Source organism: Anolis sagrei, chromosome 3 (genome assembly GCF_037176765.1).
Source record: "Anolis sagrei isolate rAnoSag1 chromosome 3, rAnoSag1.mat, whole genome shotgun sequence".
Taxonomy (NCBI): Eukaryota; Metazoa; Chordata; class Lepidosauria; order Squamata; family Dactyloidae; genus Anolis; species Anolis sagrei.
In genome coordinates this window covers 107,895,161-107,914,710 of record NC_090023.1, presented here as the reverse complement: position 1 = coordinate 107,914,710, position 19,550 = coordinate 107,895,161, and the positions used below count along the sequence as shown (strand labels likewise).

General features: G+C 38.8%; 1 protein-coding gene across 3 annotated transcripts; it reads left to right on the top strand.

The window, feature by feature from the left end:
* The first annotated feature begins 1,175 nt into the window (after nt 1-1,175).
* UPF3A (UPF3A regulator of nonsense mediated mRNA decay) lies at nt 1,176-19,495 on the top strand. 3 transcript variants are annotated; one of them, XM_060769672.2, is made up of 10 exons: nt 1,176-1,388; nt 4,247-4,353; nt 4,977-5,083; nt 6,780-6,878; nt 6,994-7,104; nt 10,284-10,339; nt 10,432-10,590; nt 13,351-13,508; nt 15,902-16,196; nt 17,495-19,495. In XM_060769672.2, exons 1-10 carry the CDS (start codon nt 1,191-1,193, stop codon nt 17,666-17,668), a joined length of 1,464 nt encoding a protein of 487 aa, XP_060625655.2. In that variant the 5' UTR covers nt 1,176-1,190; the 3' UTR covers nt 17,669-19,495. The 3 variants fall into 3 exon arrangements, with proteins under 3 accessions (XP_060625655.2, XP_060625656.2, XP_067322948.1); XM_060769673.2 differs by having other exon boundaries at nt 15,902-16,140; nt 17,495-17,686; XM_067466847.1 differs by lacking the exon at nt 1,176-1,388 and adding an exon at nt 1,569-1,652.
* The last annotated feature ends 55 nt before the right edge of the window (nt 19,496-19,550 follow it).

Here is a 19,550-nt window from a genome sequence, read left to right as displayed (position 1 = left end):
TTTTTTAAATCACCAAAATACATTATAAACAGACTTTCAAAAACACTTTAATTCACTGGTTATGAAACATAAAAATCTGTTTTAAATCTAAAACCTAAGCAAGACTGAGTAAGAACAGGTTTTTTTTTCATGTCAGGAGCGACTTGAGAAACTGTAAGTTGCTTCTGATGTGAGAGAATTGGCTGTCTGCAAGGAAGTTGCCCAGGGGACGCCTGGATGTTTTTGATGTTTTACCCTCCTTGTGGGAGGCTTCTCTCATGTTCCCTCATGTGGAGATGGAACTGGCAAAGAGAGCTCATCTGCACTCTCCCTGGATTCAAACCTCTGACCTGCCAGCACAAGGGTTTAACCACTAAGAACAGAGAATCTGTAAAAGAACTGTGACTGATATGACATTTATTTTTTTTTAAAATCACCAAAATACATTATAAACAGATACAATATGTTGCTGCTTTTGGGGATGGGGTTTAGGATGCTCAAAATTCAGAATTGTTTACGTGGGTGGCTGAAGCAGTCATGCCTTTGTTTTAAGATCATCTAAATCTGAATTTCCAAAAAAAAAAAAATGGGGGGGGGGGGAATCAGAAATGTTAACACACATCCTGCAAGGGATGCTATATCTCAGTAGTTCTCAACCTGTGGGTCCCCAGATGTTTTGTCCTTCAACTCCCAGAAATCCTAACTGGCTGGGATTTCTGGGAGTTGTAGGCCAAAAACACCTGGGAGGACTCACAGGTTGAGAACCACTGTTCTACCTGCAGATATGCTGAAGTTGACATTAAGTCATTTAGATGAAGAGAATGGGAGACAAAAGGAGTCATAAAAATCAGGCATGGGCAAACTTGGGCCCTCCAGGTGTTTTGGACTTCAACTCCCACAATTCCTAACAGCCAGTAGGCTGTTAGGAATTGTGGGAGTTGAAGTCCAAAACACCTGGAGGGCTCAAGTTTGCCCATGCCTGATATAAATCTTAAGAGGCTGTGAGCAACGTTGCGTGGCCTCCTCCTCGGAATGCGCCGCAGCCAATAGGAGGTGCCTGAGCAACATCCCTGTGGATCCCTTGAAACTCCCTCTCCCCCCCCCTTCGCGCAGTGGACCCTTCCCTTCTCGCGAGACCCTCTGAGGAAGGACCCGCCGTTCTCGCGATGCTTCCTGTTGCCTGACAGTGGCCTCGCCCCCCGGAGAGAGGGATGGAGGCGCCGCTGGTGCGGGACTCTCCGCGCCGGGTGCCGGGCAGCCCGCCTCCGCCGCCGCCCCCGGGCCCCCCTCCGCAGCCTCCGCCGTCGCCCCCGACCTTCCTGCCGCCCCCGCCCCCGCCGCCGCCTCCAGCGCCTTCCACCGCGGGGAAACAGCCGCAGCGGGAGGAGAAAAGAGCGGCGCTGAGTAAAGTGAGGAGGGAAGGGAGGCTTTCCTTTCAGCACCAGGGACAGCGGCACGCAGGAGGAGGGAGGGAAGGAAGGAAGGAGAAAGAGGAGGAAGGGAAATGAAGGAGGGAGAGGGAAAAGGAGGCGTGGAGGGAAAGGGGAGGGAGAAAGAGGGAGGGAGGGAAGCAAAGAAGGAAGGAAGAAGGAGGGAAAGGGAAGGAAAAGAAGGAGGGAAGGTGCGAAAGAAAGAGAAGGATGGAAGGAAAGGGGAAAGGGGAGAGAAGGAAGGTAAGAAAAAATCAGGGAAAGAAGTAGGGGACAGGGAATATTATATATACTGGAGGTATATGTATTGTGGTATAATAATATAATTATATATTATATATTATATTACTAATAATATTGCAGTATGGTGGTATAGTACAATATAATAATATATAATACTAATATTTTGTTATGCTAATAGTATAGTATATAGTCTATACATATAGACAATATGAGCCCCCAGTGGCGCAGTGGGTTAAAGCACCGAGCTGCTGAGCTTGTTGACTGAAAGGTCGCAGGTTCGAATCCGGGGAGCGGAGTGAGCTTCCACTGTCAGCCTCAAGCTTCTGCCAATCTAGCAGTTGGAAAACATGCAAATGTGAGTAGATCAATAGGTACCGCTCTGGCGGGAAGGTAACGGCACTCCATGCAGTCATGCTGGCCACATGACCTTGGAAATGTCTACAGACAACGCTGGCTCTTTGGCTTAGAAATTGAGATGAGCACCACACCCCAGAGTCACACACGACTGGACTTAATGTCAAAGGGAAAACCTTTGAGAGAAGGTAGGAGAGAAGCAAAGAAGGAAGGAAGGCAGGAAGGAAGGAAGGAAGGAAGAAAGGGAGGGAGGGAGGAAAAGGAAAGGAGGAGGAGGGAAGGGAAAAAAGAAAAGGAAGGAATGAGGGAGGGAAGGTGTGAAAAAATAGAGGAGGGAGGGGTTGAAAGAAAGGGAGAGGGGAAAAGAGGGAGAGGGGGGAGGTAGAGAAGCAGGGAGGGAGGAAGGAAAGAGGGAGTAAAAGGGGGACATTTCTAAAAGGAGGTGGGGAATACAGGTGGGCCACCAGCTGATATGGGAGAGCAAAGTCTCCCCCTCCACCACCACCCCCAATGATAGGAACCCTAAACCAACCAGATCCTGTCTGGTCTTGGAAGCTAAGCAGGGTCAACCTTGGTTAATACCTGGATGGGAAACCAGGATGCAAAACCATTATTTGAGTATTCTTTCCTAAGAAAATTCTGTGGACAATTAATGAAATCTCCATGAGATGCCAAGAGGCATGAAGGGGCGCACACACACACACCAGTAAATGTGTATAGTGAACACTTGGTATTCACTAGGGTTAGATTCTAGGTCTCCCAGTGGACACCAAAATCCCTGAGTGCTCAAGTCCCATTGTATACAATAGACTAAAATATTGTCCCTGGTATAAAATGCAAAAGCAAAGTTTGCTTTAACTATAGTGATTGTTAATCTTGTTAAGAGTATATATTTGGGAGTATGTAGATAGATAGATAGATAGATAGATAGATAGATAGATAGATAGAGATATCCAGAATTATAAGCTGTTATTGATGTGTAAAAGTGTGTGTGTGTGTGGGGGGCATCATGTATATGCAAGGTAAAAAAGTGGAGATGCTGCAGTATGTGGCTCTGGCCAGGTTCAGGACCCTGGCCAGAGGCACCAGTACTGTTAGTAGCCTTGGACTAGGCAGGATGCCTTATTTAGATCCTGAGCACCTGTTAAAGAAAGGAGCCTATATAGTCCCAATCTCATCTTTATTTGCCGCAAGACTGCCCACCCCCACCCCCCACCAAGATGGAGGATTTTTGTTGCTGTTGTTGTTTGGTTTTTGCTGTTGTTGTGTGCCTTCAAGTTATATATGATTCATGGTAACTCTAAGGTGAACCTAACATGAGATCAGAAGTTATGATCAGAAGAGAGATCCCCTTACCCTTCTTCTGAGGCTGAGAGAAGGTGATTTGCCCAGGGTCATCCAGAAGATTGTTAGTCCTGTTGTAACTGGATGCATATGTTTGTTCCACTGTTTCAGTGGGCATGCTCTAGTTGGGATTTAGACCTTTAACATTTGTTGTTGTTTGTCTACAAATCCTTTCTGGTTTATGGTGAATTCATCATGATGTTTTCTTGACATGACTTGTCCAGAGGTGAGTGATCATTCCTTTCTCAGAGACTGAGAAAATCTGATTTGTCCAAAGTCATCAAGGTTTGCATGGCCAAGTGGGGATTCATAACTTGGTCTCCCAGAGTCCTAGTCCAGCACTCAAACCAACACACTGTGTTAACTCTACCGGGTTTCTTTATGTTGTTGTTGCTAATTCAATTTTACTATCAATGACAGGAAGAAATCCTGGTAGGATTGTCTGGCCGGGTGTAATGTTTCTCCACCCCATTCCCCATTACATTGGAAACCAAAGCAGGAGAAAAATATCCCAAGTGTAGATTTGACACAGCATTGTCCATTTCAAATAGAACAGGATTGTGCTGAGGAAAAGCATTGCAAATGATTGACCTTGAGTCTAGCTATTAGTGAGTGGCAGAAGAATGGAACATCATTTCAACTTGTAGAAATAAAGGTGGAATGCACAGTTTGAGACTCTTAAGATGTTTTTGGACTCTCTCTCCCATCAGTTCTAGCCAGTATGGGAGTTGAAATCCAATAACATGTGGAGCTTCACAAGATGCTTAGCCCTGTAGTAATGTAACGAGTACATTTTTCCAGACATGAAATGCAAATAATGTTTGTTTTTGTAGTGTTGCATGCATTGGAAGAGATCCCACTGAGAGCATCCTCAGTTTTTCATGTGATATTTGCAGGTAGTTATACGCCGGCTGCCTCCTAGTTTTACCAAAGAGCAACTGGAAGAACAACTCCATCCTCTTCCTGCTCATGATTACTTTGAATTTTGTACTTCGGATCCCAGGTGAGGCAAATGTACTTACCATCTCTGTGAATGAAAATGGCATTTGATATGGGATCACATGTTGTCACCTCAATTTTAGGATTATCCATTTCTAATACAGAGAGAATCATAAACGTTCTTTGTTGTGCAACAGTGAAAAATATATTTGTTCCTTATCTAGTCTTTTTTATCATGACATATGTCATTAAAAAGCCCCTAGGATAAGGGAAATGAATGTTACAGCTTTAGTCAGTCTTGCAGTGGTCTTCCTACAGGGTGGTGGTTTGAGTCCCCAAGTCTGTGTGCCACTAAGGTTGCCTTCCTTTCAAGATTCATTTTTCTATGGCCTAGCATATCATCCTTCTAAAACTTGCAGTCTTTTTTTTGTCTGTTCAGTTCTATTTCCCACACACATAAGTCCACTTAATAGTTGTACATATTAAATCCCTGCCATTATCTAAGAAATATCTGTTTTGTAATCATTTTTATAATTTCTTTGAGATGACACATATTTATTTATTTTGAACATTTTAATTTCTCAACCCCTAGGGGGACTCAGGGCTGCTGGGGGACTCAGGGCACATACTTCCACCCATTCTTCCATTTGGAATACAAATAACAGGAGATATTAATTTTTGTTGCAGTCTTTATCCTCATCTCTACTCAAGGGCGTATATCAATTTCAGAAATCCTGATGACATCCTTCTCTTTAGAGATCGCTTTGATGGATATGTCTTCATTGACAGTAAAGGTAACCTATTATCATCTCGTTTGAGGAACTACAGAATTGTATGGTGATTTCCATGAACCCCATTTTTGGTTCATTTTTGGTAAACAGCAGCTAATTTTTCCATATGATAAATTGGGGGGGGGGGGGAAGGAGTTAAAAGTTCCCATTATAATTAAGTCTTGGTAAAGGCTACCCATAATTGTGTGCATCAATCTATATGCCTCATCACGCTAGATAGGGCATGGATCCACTTTAAATCCGGTTTCTGCCTCCTGCAGAATTCTGGGGTCTGTAGTTTAATGAGACCCAGGACCTGCCCTCCCTAAGTTACAAGACCCAGAATTCTGCAAGAGGCAGAAATCGGATTTAAAGTGGATCCATTCTCTAGTGTGATGAGGTCCTATGTGTGTGCATGCACACGTGTTTGCAGTCAAAAGTTCAAAAACATATACATGGGATTGGGTTTTGTTTTTGCAACCTCTGAAATATAACATGGTTTATATTACATTTGTTGACTTGAGCAGACACCAACATGGATGAATGTGTAGTTTACTTTCACAAGCTGAAAGTCTTTTTAGAGATATCTTTGTTAAAGATTCGTGCCAATTCATTTCCACAATTGGATCCCCTGAGAAATGGCTGAGAAATTGCCTTGAGCAGGCTGGGTTGTAGAAGAAATAAAATCAATATTTTCAATTTTGTAACCTAGTGAAAGACAAAATCAGGGTCTATTGACATTTTGCACAGAAAATGATGTTCTAACATGATTAATAAATTACTTTAAAATGAAGTACAGGCAGTCTCCAAGTTACAAACAAGATAGGTTCTGTAGGTTTGTTCTTAAAGTGAGTATGTAAGTCAGAACATTTGTGTGTGTGTGTGTGTGCATATATATGTATACATACATATATGTGCTAACCTTGGCTATCATAGGGAAAGGTTAACAGCCCTGTGGTGTTTGTTCTGCTGTCTGTGCCCATATATGTATACATACATATATGTGCTAACCTTGGCTATCATAGGGAAAGGTTAACAGCCCTGTGGTGTTTGTTCTGCTGTCTGTGCCCGTGTTCAGAAGATTTTGAAAAATGTGGCTTGTTGTGGCAACAAGGATAGGTGAGAAAGCTTCACTTTCACATGATAACTCTTCCAGGAGTGAATTTCACTTCTAACGGGTAGATTTCTCTTACTTCCTGTTGTCTCACCCTTGTTGTTAACTATGAGTCGTTTGTAAATCAGATGTTTGTAACCCGGAGACTGCCTGTATATGTATACTCTACATTATCAAATAATTGTACTTTGATAGCCCAGCTATAGAATATTTGCTGATATATTTATTGAGAAGTGTATTTCTTCCGAATTTAAATAAATATAAATGGAAGAGATGTTGGTGCACTTGTGTTACACTGGTTCTGATGCAGCACTATTTATATATAACACTAAAGTCCACCAATGCAAATTTACACAACAAGTAAGAGCAATACCAAGCAGAGCTGTGGGTTGAGAAAGCTATAATTTATCTGTAGGTGCAGATTTCCTCTTCTGAAAAAAAGGAATGTTTTGGTCAATTTAGGGAGCAAAAGAACAACCCCTTTCAATTGTGATAATTTTATCTGGAAGGAGTACAATTCAAGAAGGAAATAAGCAAGATTCCTTCAGTCTTAAAGTTTATGTCCTTCTACCTTTAATTATTCATGTCATTTGTAATCTCTCCAAGGTTTAGAATATCCCGCTGTGGTTGAGTTTGCACCATTCCAAAAGATTTCTAAAAAGAAGCTAAAGAAGAAAGATGCTAAAGCTGGAAGCATAGAAGATGGTAAATCTTTTTGTATACAAACATTTCTTGACAGCTTGAAGTTTTGTGGTATCTGATGTAATACCGTAGATGGCATGATGTGCTTCATTTTCTTTCCAATGTCTTTTGTTTACAGATCCAGAATATAGAAAATTTTTAGAAAGTTATTGTGCTGAAGAAGAAAAAATAAGTGCCAACCCTGAGACCCTGCTAGGAGAAATTGAAGCAAAAACAAGGGAACTCATTGGTCTGTTAAGATTATTTTTCCATCCCGTAACTGATAGTTTAAAAATTATATTTTATTTGCCCATTTATTAGTTTTCTTGAAATTATGAGTATTAAATGAAGACTATGTCTGGTGCCATTGCATGAGTTCCTAATAAGGAGACTAGTCTTTCTTCATTATTTAACATTAGCTAGTGCTCTCAGAACATACAGTCAGATGTATATGTAAGGTTGGTTAGACACTCTCTTAGTGAGGGTCAAATATTTCTGTGAACCTCTATAGGAGATTATAAAGCATTACTGTGGATCTCTATAGGGGATTATTTCAAGACTTGCATTATGTACTGATCTCTTCCATAAGTAAGGGAATCATAAGCAATCCAAATGAGGAATGAAAATACATATATTTCTAACTTATGCTGCTTCATAAACTTACCGTGAGAAGAAGACTGTTCTTTAGTATTTAAGCCTTTCTCATGATCTACTTTTTAACATTTGAAATTTTACTAAAGGACATTAGGCATTGAATCAAACTCTATGGAAGAAATTAATGCTATGTGTTTGGAGTATAAAGAGATCAAAATCATCCCAGCAAATGAAATATTTCATTTAAAAGTACAATTTCTGTTTTATGTAGAAATAGCCATTAAGAAAGGGAGTTACTAACCATTCAGTACTGGTTGATAATGAGATTGTTTTGTTGTTCTTACCACTACAAAAATATTTAGCTTTTAGTGTGTTTCATTATTTTAAACCAGTGATTCCCAACCTGTGGCCCGTGGACCACCAGTGGTCCAAAAGAACGAAAATATGGTCCGTGGCCTCACCATTACTTCACTGTTGCCTTGAAACCACACGGCAATAAGAGCAATTGGTCTCATGAAACCCTCTTATAGTGCCAAGGCAACGGGGATGTTGGGAAGGGAGAGGCTGACTATCCACGAAATATTACTACTACTACATCAGCTCTAGATTATTAAATATGGTTTTCTGTAGGCGAGCAGATAGTGACTACTGGATGGCATATGTTCTGTATCAGAAACTAGACTGATGTGGTCCATCCAATTCTGAATTGGCACCCCAAATAACCAAATAAAACCTAAAATTGACCAAAAACTGATTTGTAACCCTTTTGGTCCTAATGTTGGAGAGTGGTCTCTGGTCAAAGTGGTTTCTGGTGAAGTGGTCCCTGGTCAAAAAAAGGTTGGGAACCACTGGGTTAAACTATGTGGATAGGTCTATCTTTCCCCCCAATATGTGGTACAAAGAGCCAGCATGGTATAGTGGTTTGAATATTGGACTCCAGCTCAGGATGCCAGGGTCTGCTCAGCCATGCATACCCACTGTGTGGCCTTGGGCAAGTCACACTCTCTCAGTGTAACAAAAAGTAAAGGCAACCCTCCTCTGAATGAGTCTTGTCAAGAAAATCCCATGATAGGTTTGACATACATTTGAAATGACTTGAAGGCACACAACAGCAACATGTAGTACTATATATTGTTTAATCAAAATTGTGGAAGAAATTCAGATAACTATGGCAATAAGATAATTACAGTAATAATGTGCAGTTCTAAGAAGGAACAAATTAGACACAACTTAAAGAGATGAAAAGTAGTTTCTGATTCATAGAATCATAATGGAAGAGACCATTGATTTCTAGTCTATGTATATGTAAGAGGTTAGGCCTGTGAACTAAAGGTTAGACACCGAAATCTTATAGCCTTGGTCATGTGATACTTCCATAATATCTTTATAAAGAAAACCAGTTATTAATTCCAAATATAGTAGAACCATTTAAACTATGGAGCAAACATAAGGTAACCAAGTAACCATTAGATCAATTGTTAATAGATTAAATTAACAATTGAATTTAGACTCATGTGATTTATTCAATTATGTGGATGCCTCCCATTATGGCTTCAACTGACACTACAGACTAATATGCTTATTTGCATAAGAAGAAGCCACGTGGTTCAACCAGTTTACCTAAGTGAAATTGCCCCTGGTGGCACAATGGGTTAAACCCTTGTGTCGGCAGGCAGGACTGCTGACCGACAGGTCAGTGGTTCAAATCTAGGGAGAGCAGGTTGAGCTCCCTCTGTCAGTTCCAGTTCCCTATGCAGGGACATGAGAGAAGCCTCCCACAAGGATGGTAAAACATCAAACATCCAGGCGTCCCCTGGGCAATGTCCTTACAGATGGCCAATTCTCTCATACCAGAAGCAACTTGCAGTTTCTGAAGTCACTCCTGACACTCTCACACAAAAAACCTCTAAGTGATTAGACAACGTAAAACTTGTGTCTGTGCTGCTCTAGTATGTACAAAGTCTTCCTACAAATTAGGAAGGCACTTTAAAATATCTATTACTCTGAACCATAATTTAAATTAAGTAAAATTAAAAAGGAGGATCAAGTTACTAATAAATTATTAATTTTACTTAAAGTTATTTCCTGTGCTACTAGCTAATTATAGCTCAGTGCATATTTGGAAATGAAGTTCTGAAAAGCAAGAAACATTCCCATTAAAAACCTGAACTATAATGATAAATGCATTGAAATGTGCAACTAGAAAATTTTGATCATACACAATAAGTGACATTTCAGGCCCAAGCTAAAAGATAAATGCAACGAAACCACCAGTCAGGGGAAAGATGAAGCAAACATATTTTGCAGCATAACCATTTTTCTTCTCCAAAGTGTTGAAAGCTGTAGAACAATATTTATGGAAACAGTATAGTATTTTTATTGTATACATCACTGCTTTTCAACAGGGGCATCTGTGATCTGATGCCAGTCCATAGAAAGTTTCCAGGAAAGAAAGTAACAGTTCCAGTCAAAAGTCACAAATGTGGCACTGGTCCCTGGCAATTGGGGGGAACCCTCTGCTGGTTCTCTATGTTAGATAGCTTAAGAAGCAGTGCTATGCGTTGTATTAATTGTGTGCATTAAATGTGAATAGTTAGACATGTTAAATAATCTCAAAAATTGGTTTATCATTAATGATGTATGGACTAAAAAAAGAACAAATGACCTGTTTGTAACAGAAATGTGAAAATGCTTTATTACAGAAAACCCATATGAAACAGTGTTCATGATTGCTTACTTAATAATTACAATGTTAAATCTTAATGATAAAAATCAAACACAAAATATATTTATATTAGGAATGGAGCACTATACATCACATTTTTTGTGTTTTAGCTAGAAGAACAACACCACTTTTGGAATATATTAAAAATAGAAAATTAGAAAAACAGGTATGTTTGTTTTGGACTCCAGTTTAAGTGTTGTGTTTCAAGTTCTTTTTAATACTTGTATAAATCTACATTGAACATTTCCAACATTTTAGAGAATCCGAGAAGAAAAAAGAGAAGAACGAAGAAGAAGGGAATCGGAGAAGAAACGGCTAAGAGAGGATGAAAAACGGAAACGCAGAGAGGAAGAAAGACGTAAAAGAAAAGAAGCTGAAAAGCAAAAGAAAATTGCTGAAAAAGAAATAAGGATAAAGGTAATTTTGAAACAGAAAATGTTTTAAAGCTATTGCTGGCCTTACAATTATGCGGAGTTTCAACATTTTAGTTTAATATGTATCCTCAACTTACCATATATACTCGAGTATAAGCCAAGCCAAATATAATCTGAGGCACCTAATTTTACCACAAAAAATTGGGATAATGTATTGACTCAAGTATAAGCTGAGGGTGGGAAATGCAGCAGCTACTGGTAAATTTCAAAATAAAAATAGACACCAATAAAATTACATGAATCGAGGCATCAGTAGGTTAAATGTTTTTGAATATTTACAGTACATAAAACTGTAATTTAAGATAAGACTGTCCAATTCTAATTAAACCATTATTCTAACCTTATTCAATATAAATGCGCTTATGTATCATTTCAGTAATAATAAAGAGAGTAAAATAATAAATGTAATAAAATAATAATAGAGGAAAATAATGTAAATGTAATAACAACAATAATAGAGAAAATAGGAAATGTAATAATAATAGAATGAAATAATAAATGTAATGAAATTATAATAGAGTAAAATAAGAAATATAATAATAATAATATTTATATTCTGCCCTTCTCACCTCACAGAGGACTCAGGGCAGATTACAATGTACATATACATGGCAAACATTCAATGCCATAGACATGCAACATATATAGACAGACACACAGAGGCTATTTAACATTCCAGCTTTTTCATGAGGGTATTCTGGCCACCAGGGGAGCTGTCACTTCACTGTCCATTTGTGATACTGATGAAGTACTTCCTCATTCTTTGCATGCTTTCTGGAATTTTTTATGGCATCGTAAATTAGCGTCCCTGCATAAGCGGTACCTAAATTTCCTACTTGACAGATTCAACTGTCTTTCGGGCTGCAAAGGTCAACAGCAAGCTACACAAATTGGTCAGAAGCTCACTCCGACCCAGACTGGCTTTGAACTCATGACTTTTCAGTCAGTAGTGATCTTAATGCAGCTGACTCCCAGCCAGCTGCACAACGGTCCCGGTGTGAGTACTGTGAATAATGTGGAAAGTTGTGAGGAAAATTGTAGTAAACTTAGGTAGAAGACCCTTCTTTATGGGCCACAAAGCCGGAGTCTTGCTAAAAGTTGCTCCTAGGCATCCAGATGATGTTCAAGGACTTCTAGTCCCCAATGTAAGGTAAAACTAGTTAACCTGTTTATTATTAGTAGAAGTCTCTGTATCTGCACTAGCTTGAGATTCTGGGGTTTGTGTGGACAGCTGGGCTGGTTCTGATTCAGAACTAGGGGTGTTGTTCACACAGGCCAGTGTTGTCATTTCCCCAGCAATAAAAAGGATGGCACTTACTTTCTGTTTGTTGCTGCAGTGACAGCAACAGATCTCCAGAGCTCTTCCAGCCAGGAGAAAAGAAAGGGATCACCCCTTCCTTTCCCCCCTTCTTTATCCAAATTGTAAAGGCACCTTTGCTGACAGCAGTAGAAGCATCTGGTGATGGCCAGAAGCTTTCCAGAGCAGTGACAAATGATACAAAGGGTAAGGGTGACTATCCAGTAGGCTAAACTGGGTTCAGCCCAATTGAACAATCAGGACTCTGTTCCTGTTGCTGCGATTCAGGAGTGGATAAATGTAAGCACCCCAACTGAATTTGGGGTCAGTCCAAAGCAACAATGCTTCAGACCCACTCTGGATTTAGGTGTCCATGCATTGGGGTCCAGAGAGAAGTATGGAAAGGTGGGCTGAGCTAGCCAGTTAAGGGAAAAAGAAAAAAAGGCACCTCCAATTTATCATTTTTTCCAGTTTTCTTTCCAACTAGTTTTATTGGGATGGGTGGGGGTTGCCTTGTAAACCTGCCCTCTGTCTTAGTGGTGTGGCTTTTTGATGACAGAATAAGATAACCTGTTATTGTGAATTGTGGGTAAAGGGGTTGACCTAATAAGTGTCACTGAGACCTGTATGGATCGACAGATGGCTGGACTGGATGGAGCCTATCCAAATGTTGTTGACCTGGACACCTTTGTGCAGCAGAACCAATGCAGCCTGGAGGACTGGAAATGGTTTCTTGCCATATAGGAATATATGGCAGAAGGAATATTTCTGACCTATCAGCTTTTAATCTGAATTTGAGTTTGAATTTGAATTTGAACTAGAGAGACAGATCAGCATTGTTCTGGAGTACTTATCATCACTGCCATCAATCTATATTTCAGAGCAGGCTAGTGTGGTCTCCAATATGTTTTTGTGAACTCTAGGACATTAATTCTAGTGACTGATTCAAGGCTTCTTCTTCTTCAAAGTCTTGAGTATCTTGAGGTAAAATTCCTGAAAAACTGTGGGTTTTTTCATATATGAATCTTCTTTTGTCTTAGAATCAACAGATACAACTCTTCCCAAAGTGTCTGCTGAATACTGTGTGGTAAATATGGAGAGAAATAATGCCTTCTCTTTTATGTCCCATTTGTTAGAATGGGACATCTCTCTTCACATTTACCACACAGTATTCAGCAGACACTTTAGAAAGAGTCTTATGTGCTGACTTTGAAAACATTTACAAGTCAGCTTAAAACTTCTGTTTCCCCAGGCATTTTAAGTTAGGGAGCTGATTTACTATGTATTTGCTAACATGCTAGAATTGATTTTGTTATTGTATGTTAGCCAACTTAATTGTATTTTGTGATTGAACAAATATTTCATATTATACTTTGTTCATTATCATGGTATCTGTTCAGTGAAGAGCAACTGATATTTTAATAGACAAAATCAAATATTTCTTAGCTTCTTAAGAAGCCAGAGAAAGGAGATGAGCAAACCTCAGAAAAGCACAGAGAAAAAGAAAAAGCTGACATTGACGACAGCAAATGGGAGAAGTCACCAGGACACGGGAATATAAAATCCAAGCCACAGGAAGGTTCACTAAAGGAAGTTAAAGAAAAGTAAGTCATACCTTAACTTGATGCCTTGAGTTTTTAAATCAAATAATCACTTTGCCTTATTTTAGACCAAATTGGAACATGATTTTCTGATATTTCTTCTTGTATATTGAGGAATCAACATGTTTCTATGTCTGGAACTAAGTAAAGGTAAAGGTTTTCCCTGACATTAAGTCTAGCTCATCTCCATTTCTGAGCGTAGACACCTCCAAGGTCACGTGGCCAGTTACCTTCCCGCAGAAGCGGTACCTATTGATCTATTCAAATTTGCATGTTTTCAAACTACTAGGTTGGCAGAAGCTGGGCCTAACAGCAGGAGCTCATCCTGCTCCCCGGATTCAAACCACCAACCTTTCGGTCAGCAAGTTCAGCAGCCCAACAGTTTAACCCACTGCGCCACCAGGGGTCCTATGGTACTAGAGTCCTAGAATTTGCAATGCTGAAGCATTCTTATTTTTTATTAGAATTACATAGATTGTAAGAATTATAAGAATGTATCATTGTATCTCATTATTTGATTATTGAATATGTGCTAGCATCATTTCGGTTTGAGAACTGAATCCACTGTCATATGAAAAGCTTTGTGACATTTGATCTATGAAGTTCATGCATAAAACCCTCCACACGGCACTGAGACTTTATATGCATATATGAATCTATGTTAAACAATGCTAGTGTGTTTAATTGCTTTGGCACAATTGACAGCCTATGGCCAGAACTGAAAAATTACTTATAAGAAGCCTGAATATAATGATACACTGGAGCCATCAATAATTGAGCAGAAGTACAAAAGATTTTTGAATTTTCCTTAAAAGTAACTTTCCAACCTCAATCGTTTCTATCTTAAGGATCTTAAGAGGATAGGATACACTATAGTGGCAAAATATGCTATACTTCATTTCTTCTCTCAATAATCTTAGCCCACTTTCTTTTCTATATAGAAAGAGGAAAACCTTCTCTTCTTAAAAGAAAAGTGGAGTAAGGGGCTGGGTGTTCATGATCAGTCAACTTGCTCACTGATGATTCTAGTGAGAGCTACTTCCAAGAGGCAACCTCACCCCTGCTGACAGAAAAATGTTTTCCTCCCCAGTTCTAGAACATTCAAGGTCCTTACCCTAACATACAATGTTCTCCAAATTTTATTATTTATTTATCTACTGTATTTATACCCCGCCCTTATCACCCGAAGAAGACTCAGAGCGGCCTTACAATAGGCAACAATTCAGTGCCAAATAAAACAGACATGAAATAAACATACACATTAAAAACATAAAATTAAAAAGCATATAAACATTAAAACCAATTATTAATAAACCACACAATCCAAAAATCATAGGAGACATTCCAGTCATGTTTGCACATATCCCATCTTCACTTATTGCACTGTGTTACTGTTCAAAGCCATGTTTTTAATTTCTTTATGAAGGTTGGGGGGGGGGGGGGGGCTGATCTGATTTTGCTGGGAAGGGAGTTCCACAGCTGAGGGGCCACTACTGAGAAGGCCCTGTCCCTCATCCCCACCAGCCACACCTATGGGACCGAGAGCAGGGCCTCCCCAGAAGATCTTAACCTCTGAGATGGTTCATAGAGGGAGATACATTTGGACAGATGTATGAAACTTGACTAGTGCTGACTGAGCTATAGCTTCACTGTCTCAGTACTTTGAACCAAACTATACAGATTTTCTTTATTTGGAGAATCTTCACATTATGCCAGGCCTATGTGAAATGTTTTTGTGGAACTGGGATGTATCCATCAAATTTGTTCCCATCAATCAGGCTGTTAAGATCCAGTTTCTGCTTATATCATAAAGGACTGATGAGGCAAAATAGTGAAGAGCCCTTTAGGTTCTCTATATTTACCAGGATGGTTGAAGTGAATGCATGCTCGCTATTCTATAATGTTCTGGATGGTCATAATAAATGTATTGCCTGACCATGGGTTTTGGAATCCTCTTTATGCACCAACATATTTTATTTTGCTTTTGGCCTACTTACTTTTTAATTCATAAAATTAAACAGTTAGGAATTGATGGACTGAGGTTTGGAAGGAAATCTTCTATAGCCAAATGATAAGATTTTGGATGTGAGATTTTACTCTGTAAATCTCCTTCTTTTTTTTCTCCTTACCTGAATGTGAAATTGGTCTTTACATTAATACAATGTTTTTCTTTTCATGTTATTAACTGTAAAACCAAGAAGAGTTACAACATACTGGTTGAAAGTATGAAAGCTTGTTCTTCTTCCCAAGAAATAAGGCCTCTGGGGCTTGAATTGGATTGTCCTGTGAATATAGTTGTAAATGAACTCCAATAGAACTCCCTTTATGTTCTTTGCCATTGTCTGAATTTTATATATTCTTTTTCTGAGTTTGATCGGTTATTGTTATAAACACAGATCACAGAATGATAGTGATAAAGAACAACGAGATTCAGACAGAAGATTTCGCGACAAAGAACCTGAGAGACAAAGGTATCGGTTGGAAGACGGCCGAAAGCACAGAACTCACTATGAATTTGACAAGTTTGTGAGAAGAAATGATGATGAGGTGAAGTGGGGAAAAGGATACAACCAAGATCGAGGGAAGAAAGTGAACTACAACTACAACTTCACTGTGGACACAGTAGACAAACTGGGTAAAGAGGACAAGTGTGATGACATGGCATCCAAAAAGGAGCGCATAAGAAATAAGGTTCTTTTATTCATTTAGGATAATCTTTCATTAGTAAAATTACTTCAGGGTCACATAGATTTGCTTTAACAGCATGAGTTTTTAAAGAGAGTTTGATTTTCAGAAGTATGAAAATCTCCATACTTTACACAGTTGAAGCAGTGAACAATGACGTGAATCTGTGATTGCATATTTAAAGCACTTGCTTTTGTGAAGTACCATTAATGTAATTCTGTTTTTTAAATGCTTAACAAGTTTAATAAATACATAAGAGTATATTTGAATTGTCCATAAGCAGTGGGTTGCTGGGAGTTTTCCAGGCTGTATGGCCATGTTCCTGAAGCATTCTCTCCTGACATTTCACCCACATCTATGGCAGGCATCCTCAGAGGTTGTGAGGTCTGTTGGAAACTAGGCAAGTGGAGTTTATATATCTGTGGAATCTCCAGGGTGGGAGAAAGAACTCTTGTCTGCTTGAGGCAAGTGTGAATGCTATAACTGGTCACCTTGATTAGCACTGAATGGACTTGCAGTTTCAAAGCCTGCCCGCTTCCTGCCTGGGGGAATTCTTTGTTGGGAGGTGTTAGCTGGCCCTGATTGTTTTCTGAGTGTTGTTCTTTATTTACTGTCCTGATTTTAGAGGTTTTTTAAAACACTGATAGCCCAATTTTGTTTATTTTCATGGTTTCCTCCTTTCTGTTGAAATTGCCCATATGCTTGTAGCCTAGTTTCCAACAGATCTCACAGCAACCCAGTGATTCTGGCCATGAAAGCATTCGACAACACATTGTCCTTAAGGACCTTACCTTTATCCAATCTACCCTAAACAATTCAGATTTTATGTCTTAGTAAATTAATACAATTGGAAAACCAAAGGAGTCTAATTTACAATAGCATCGATGTTGGTCAGATAATAGGCCAAAAACATACAGGCTTGACTTCAGTACTAAAACAAGTTGTATTTTTAAAAAAGTGATTCTGAAGACTTCCAAAAGACTATTTTTTAAAGAATTTTGCTGTTGGTAATATAAATATGGTTCAGGTGATTAGTGTTTTGCATATTTGCAACTAAAGCCTTTGGCTATCATAGTTTATTAGAACTGCATCTAAGGGCTTCAAGTACTTGGCTTTCAGAAGCCAAAAGTGAAATAAATGTCAGATCATAATCTAGATTTTTTTACTATTTCTTTGTAAAAGCTGTTTGTCAAAAGTTCCTGTTGTCTATACCACTCAATGAAGTCATTTTGAGATCTTGTAGGTGGATAAATGTTTATTTTCCTGAAAGTCTTTATCTTCTCTTTGTTTTCCCCATCACACAGGATCGACCAGCAATGCAACTGTACCAGCCAGGAGTTCGCATTCGAACACCTACGGGGTGTTCAAATAGGTCCTATGACTGTGCTGAGAAATATCCTGAAGAGGCTTATGACAGAAAGTATGAGGCAGACAATTCACCAGGAGGTGGCTCCGAGAAGAGTGAAGATGTAGAATAAAAACAACATGGACAGAAACTTCAATATTAAGATTTAGTGTCTGTCTCCAAATTCTATGTGTTTAGAACTGGACTAGTGTTATTATTATAGTTTCTAGCAGTAATTTGGGCTCCATGCCCAAATGTAGTTTATGTGTTAGGGAAAGGATTTGTTGGTGTTATGCAAAATGAGAAGAACATTTGTTCTCTTTTCAACTGTGGGTCTTCTCTGTGCACATGGGAAAAAATTATATTTCCATACTGCAAATGGGTGCATATTTGATTGTATGTTATGATAATAATCACTAAAATATAATCCACCAGGGTGAGTTTTATCAGCATTATCATTGACATACTACACAATCAAATAGCTCCCCCAATTGAAATGGTGGTCTTATGATCATATGCGTAGGTTTGAGATGCCGAAAGGGCATGAATAGGACAATCTAGTGAACAGAATGTAGAATTTGATTTTTGATAGCTCTTAGCGTGTTTACATTTTGTATAAAACACTCCAGAAAATGTTACAGCACTTCCATTCAGTTAAATGAGCAGAATATTTTAAAGTCTGTTTCCGTCAGATTTGAGGCATTTGATTGTGTTCTATAAACTGCATTAACTACAGAGGCCCCGTCCTGGAAAATAAAGAAGAAACAAAGCCTTATAAAGAGGGTAACTGTTTTTATATCTGTGAAGAGGGAGTAAAAAGGACACATATACTGGTAATATTTTCCCTGATCAGGTTCATAGTTCAGGTTAAAGTAAGTTAATGAATGCAATGCTATATAACAAACTTTAGCAACTGAGCCCATCTTTTTATTGAACTGAAACATGTACTTTTGATTAGGAACATATATTTCAATTATTATGGAAGAGCCCCACTCAACTTATGTCAGGATCATGAGTGGTTACAAGGTACTTTGTAGAATGAGGTTCATAATTTGCACATCTGTATCCACTGTCACATCTTTCAGTAATTTATTTTTGCAAGGGTTCCCCTGTAATTCCTTGGAGGACTACACCTTTGTGAGAGGTATGCAACCTATGAGCCGGCCTTTCCCTACTACTCGTTTAAAGCACAGCATGTGCACATAGAAGAGGTGTTCTTGACCCTTTCTATTTGTAGCAACAGTTTTTCTCCTAGTCAGATTGGTCAGTCCTACTCCAGTTACTTGGAGTAGATAGACATTTTCAGGGGAGAAAGTGTGGGCAGTGGTCACCAGTACCTTATTAGGAATTCAAATGTCACCTATGTCTACCATGGATCTGCCACAATAATTTATTCTTCAGTTTGCTAATCCATCAGGTGTCAACAATGCATTTGTTTTGTTCGTTTCATTTTATTTTGGTTTCTGAACTGACTCTGCCTGTATGTTTAAACCAGAAAAAGTCTAAAATTGTTGCATCTACCTTTCATGAGATAGCATTTTAAAATGTTTTTGTCACTTTTTAATGTGTCATTTTATCAATGTTTTGTATGCTAATATCTTATAAAATATTTTCTCACATGTCACCAGTGGATATGGAAATACTGATATGTAAATGAGCAATGAAACAAAGTATGTCAGAGGGAGAACAAACAGTGGCAGCTCATCTCTGAAAGCACTTCTTTTATACACCTTTGTGCTTTTCTAGTGTCTTTAATAGGCAACGGAAGAGCATCACTTTGATACTGCTGACATTTTGTTTGTCTAAACATATAATTTATTTTACTACTTTTTTACATCTTGTCTCAACCTTTTATTCCTTAATCATATTGTCAGCATCCAATTGTTCTAATGTAAATAAAGGTGATTTTCTGGAATTTCAGCCAGTGGAAGAATAAACTAAAACATGATCATCTGGGAAATGCTTGATGTGTTATACCTAAATGGTTGTAAAATATAATTAATGATTAGCAAAAC

What these genes read in the sequence shown, in the direction of transcription:
- UPF3A (XM_060769672.2), top strand. Translation starts at nt 1,191, where the DNA reads ATGGAGGCGCCGCTGGTGCGGGACTCTCCGCGCCGGGTGCCGGGCAGC. An exon ending in AGCTGGAAGCATAGAAGATG is followed by an intron (nt 6,879 to 6,993) that starts GTAAATCTTTTT and finishes TTTTGTTTACAG; the next exon opens with ATCCAGAATATAGAAAATTT. An exon ending in AAAAACAAGGGAACTCATTG is followed by an intron (nt 7,105 to 10,283) that starts GTCTGTTAAGAT and finishes TTTGTGTTTTAG; the next exon opens with CTAGAAGAACAACACCACTT.